Source organism: Triticum urartu, unplaced genomic scaffold, assembly GCF_003073215.2.
Source record: "Triticum urartu cultivar G1812 unplaced genomic scaffold, Tu2.1 TuUngrouped_contig_4283, whole genome shotgun sequence".
Lineage (NCBI taxonomy): Eukaryota > Viridiplantae > Streptophyta > Magnoliopsida > Poales > Poaceae > Triticum > Triticum urartu.
Genome location: NW_024114859.1, coordinates 1 through 4,625, shown reverse-complemented (window position 1 = coordinate 4,625; position 4,625 = coordinate 1). Strand labels below are relative to the sequence as shown.

General features: G+C 50.9%; 1 protein-coding gene across 1 annotated transcript; it reads left to right on the top strand.

Annotated features, from left to right (window-relative positions):
- LOC125527610 (putative disease resistance protein RGA1) lies at window positions 1-3,006 on the top strand (the record flags this gene model as incomplete). The annotated part of the gene is made up of 1 exon (XM_048692124.1): window positions 1-3,006. A coding segment is annotated over exon 1 (2,923 nt), but the record flags the coding sequence as incomplete, so codon positions are not given.
- Between the last annotated feature and the right edge of the window lie 1,619 nt (window positions 3,007-4,625).

Here is a 4,625-nt window from a genome sequence, read left to right as displayed (position 1 = left end):
GCTAGCCTTTGCCTAGCTCACACAGCCTCTCATACATACCACCAACCACAACAATTAACCTGCCTGCTGGGGCGCCGGAGGAGATGGAGGCGGCGATCGGTGCGGCGAACGGACTCATTGGCAGCGTGCTGAACCACCTGTCCAATGAGTTCGTGGAGGCCTATGTTGCCAGCTCCCAGCTCGGCCTCAACTCTGACAAGATCAAGGAGGATCTCTTGCTCGCGCAAGGGCTGCTGCAAGTGGCTCAGAACAGGGTACTGAGCGACAACCTCGCTCTTCAGGGGTTACTGCGGAGGCTCGCCGTCAAGGCCGACGAGGCCGAGGATGCGCTGGATGAGCTGCACTACTTCAGCATCCGTGACCACCTCGACGGCACCCACGACGCAGTGCCTGACCTGGGTGATGACATCCTGAGTCGTGCTCGCCATGGTTGCAATGCTCTTCGCTACACTGTCGGTAACTGCCTTGCATGCTTTTCTTGTTCACGCATCAAAGATGGTGATGATGGTGTTGCTGCTGATGTCGTTCCTGATAACCCACCTAATGCCACTGTAAACCTTGGTAGTGGTGATAATGATGGTCCAGTTGATAAGTTGCCATTTGATAGAGTTGCCATGTCCAAAAAAATCAAGTCAGTGATAGAGGAAATACATTCCCTGTGTGACAGTGTCTCCAAGTTGCTCCCCATGATTCCACACCATAGCACCACCACAAGAGTCACCCCAAGTCATCGTGTCACAGGATCAACCATTACACAACCAACATTGCATGGGAGGAGAGACCTTTTCGATAAAACCATAGATGACATCCTCACTACTGCCACAGATCACCCGGAAACCCTTCCTGTTCTTCCTATAGTTGGTCCAGGGGTTATTGGAAAGACAACCTTCACCCAACACCTTTATAATGATAAAAGGATAGAAGAGCACTTTGCTGTTAGGGCTTGGGTATGTGTATCAACTGAGTTTGATGTGGTTAAGCTCAGCCAACAGATCCTTAGCTCCATACAAAGAAGCAACACTTCAAATCAAATAGACAATTTAGATGAGCTCCAAATATCCATCACACAGGAACTCAAGTCCAAAAGTTTTTTAATCGTGTTTGATGATATATGGAAATGCAATAGTGTGGGGTGGAAAACCCTCTTGGCTCCATTCAGGATGGGGGAAGCCAAGGGTAGCAAGGTTCTTGTCACAACTCGATTTCCATCTATAGCTGAAATGGTGAAAACCACCAACCAAATAGCATTGCAAGGTCTGGAGTTTGATGAGTTCTTCACATTCTTTTCATTAATATTTGGGGGTAACAAACCTGAGTATTGCCAAGAGGACTTAGATGATCTTGCAACTAATATTGCAAAGAAGTTGAAGGGTTCACCTCTCGCAGCCATAACAGTTGGTCGGTTGCTGAGCCAGGACTTTTCTCGGGGACATTGGATGGGAGTTCTAGAAAACAACGGGTGGCAAAAACAAAAAAATGATGATGACATTATGCCATCCTTAAGGATTAGCTATGATTACCTTCCTTTTTATCTAAAAAAATGCTTTTCATATTTTTCCTTGTTCCCTGAAGATTTTGAATTTAACAACTTAGATATGACGTATTTTTGGATTGCACTGGGAATCATAGAAAAAGATGAGAATTATATAGAAGAATTAGTAGAGAATGGCTTCCTTGTGAAGGTTGTTGATGATGATGAGCAACCATACTATGTAATGCATGATTTATTACATGAGTTGTCTCTAAGTGTTTCGTCGCAAGAGTGCCTCAACATATGTAGGTCAAATTTTAGAGTTGATGACATCCCACAAACTGTTCGACACATATCTTTCACAATGGAAGATGGATTTGATGGGGGTGTTAGGGAAGAAATGATTAAATTGAGGAGCAAGATAGACATTCGCAATTTGCGAGCTTTGTTGATCTTTAGATATTATGAAGAAACAATTGATGGATTTTTGAAAGATATTTTTAAGGAAATAGAGGGTCTTCGTGTCCTATATATAGTAGCGAAATCCCAAAAATCCTTGCCACTCAACTTTTCAAAACTTATCCACCTCCGATACTTAAAAATTGATATGAGACCAGATGAGTACGATGAAATGACTTTTCCTAGTACAATATCCACATTTTATCACTTGAAATTCTTAGACTTTACATGCTTTCCTATATATAACTTACCAAATGACATTAGCCGCCTTATCAATTTATGCCATCTTTTTGTTGACAAAAAACTCCATTCTAGTGTTCCTGGGATCGGAAAGATGAAATGCTTGCAGGAGCTAAAAGAGTTCTGTGTTAAAAAAGAGAGTGCTGGATTTGAACTGCGAGAGTTGGGTAAACTAACAGAGCTTCGAGGAGAACTAAGCATACATAATCTTGAGAAGGTGGCAACTAGGGAAGAGGCTACAGAAGCCAAGCTTCTGTGTAAAAGAGATTTGAAAGCGTTGAGGTTAGTTTGGGGTACAGACCACCAACATAGCACAGAATCTGATGTTCTTGATGCTCTTGAGCCACACCATAATCTTGGAGCACTTGTGATTGAAAATCATGGTGGTACAAGTGGTCCTAGCTGGTTGTGTGGTGACATTAGCATCAAAATGTTGGGGTCTCTCCACCTGGAGGGTGTGTCTTGGGGCACCCTTCCACCTTTTGGGCAGCTATTGCATCTCACATCACTCACATTGATCAGGATATCTGTACTTCGTGAGATCAGACCTGGCTTTGGTGGTGTCTCGGACAAAAGCTTTATGCGTTTGAAGCAGATTGTTCTTGATAGATTACCTGAATTTATCAAGTGGGTTGGGGGAGCAAATAGCCATTGTTTTTCAAGGCTTGAATACATCAGTTGCAAACATTGTCCCAATCTCTGCGCGGTGCCCTTCCTGGAGTGCTCTGTCTCCTATACCAATCTTTGGTATTTTTCCATTGATGATTGCCCAAAGTTGTCTCTGCCCCCCATGCCTCACATCTCCACGCTGAGATATTCACTACCAGAAAAATTGGGTTTGCCGACGGCCAAATCTATGCCGACGGCCCCCGTCGGCATCGCCGCACCTATGCCGACGGCCGTGCCGTAGGCATACCTCTGCCACCGATATGCCGACGGCCGCCGGTACCGCCCGTCGGCGTAGGATAAAAGCCGTCAAGCGTCAGCACTGACCAGGGAGTTGGGCCCGGGATATGCCGACGGCCGCCGGTACCGCCCGTCGGCGTAGGATAAAAGCCGTCAAGCGTCAGCACTGACCAGGGAGTTGGGCCCGGGATATGCCGACGGCCGCCGGTACCGCCCGTCGGCGTAGGATAAAAGCCGTCAAGCGTCAGCACTGACCAGGGAGTTGGGCCCGGGATATGCCGACGGCCGCCGGTACCGCCCGTCGGCGTAGGATAAAAGCCGTCAAGCGTCAGCACTGACCAGGGAGTTGGGCCCGGGATATGCCGACGGCCGCCGGTACCGCCCGTCGGCGTAGGATAAAAGCCGTCAAGCGTCAGCACTGACCAGGGAGTTGGGCCCGGGATATGCCGACGGCCGCCGGTACCGCCCGTCGGCGTAGGATAAAAGCCGTCAAGCGTCAGCACTGACCAGGGAGTTGGGCCCGGGATATGCCGACGGCCGCCGGTACCGCCCGTCGGCGTAGGATAAAAGCCGTCAAGCGTCAGCACTGACCAGGGAGTTGGGCCCGGGATATGCCGACGGCCGCCGGTACCGCCCGTCGGCGTAGGATAAAAGCCGTCAAGCGTCAGCACTGACCAGGGAGTTGGGCCCGGGATATGCCGACGGCCGCCGGTACCGCCCGTCGGCGTAGGATAAAAGCCGTCAAGCGTCAGCACTGACCAGGGAGTTGGGCCCGGGATATGCCGACGGCCGCCGGTACCGCCCGTCGGCGTAGGATAAAAGCCGTCAAGCGTCAGCACTGACCAGGGAGTTGGGCCCGGGATATGCCGACGGCCGCCGGTACCGCCCGTCGGCGTAGGATAAAAGCCGTCAAGCGTCAGCACTGACCAGGGAGTTGGGCCCGGGATATGCCGACGGCCGCCGGTACCGCCCGTCGGCGTAGGATAAAAGCCGTCAAGCGTCAGCACTGACCAGGGAGTTGGGCCCGGGATATGCCGACGGCCGCCGGTACCGCCCGTCGGCGTAGGATAAAAGCCGTCAAGCGTCAGCACTGACCAGGGAGTTGGGCCCGGGATATGCCGACGGCCGCCGGTACCGCCCGTCGGCGTAGGATAAAAGCCGTCAAGCGTCAGCACTGACCAGGGAGTTGGGCCCGGGATATGCCGACGGCCGCCGGTACCGCCCGTCGGCGTAGGATAAAAGCCGTCAAGCGTCAGCACTGACCAGGGAGTTGGGCCCGGGATATGCCGACGGCCTGGCCGTCGGAAAATGTTTACTTTACTTAATTTTTGATCTAAGCTATCGCAGAGGTATGCCTACGGCGTAGCCGTCGGCATAGGCCCCTCTGCCACGTCAACGATCCGTATGACACACCACGTCATCGATCCGTGTGTGCACAGATATGCCGACGGCCTGGCCGTCGGAAAATGTTTACTTTACTTAATTTTTTATATTATCTATGGCAGAGGTATGCCTACGGCACGGCCGTCGGCATAGGCCCCTTCGCCAC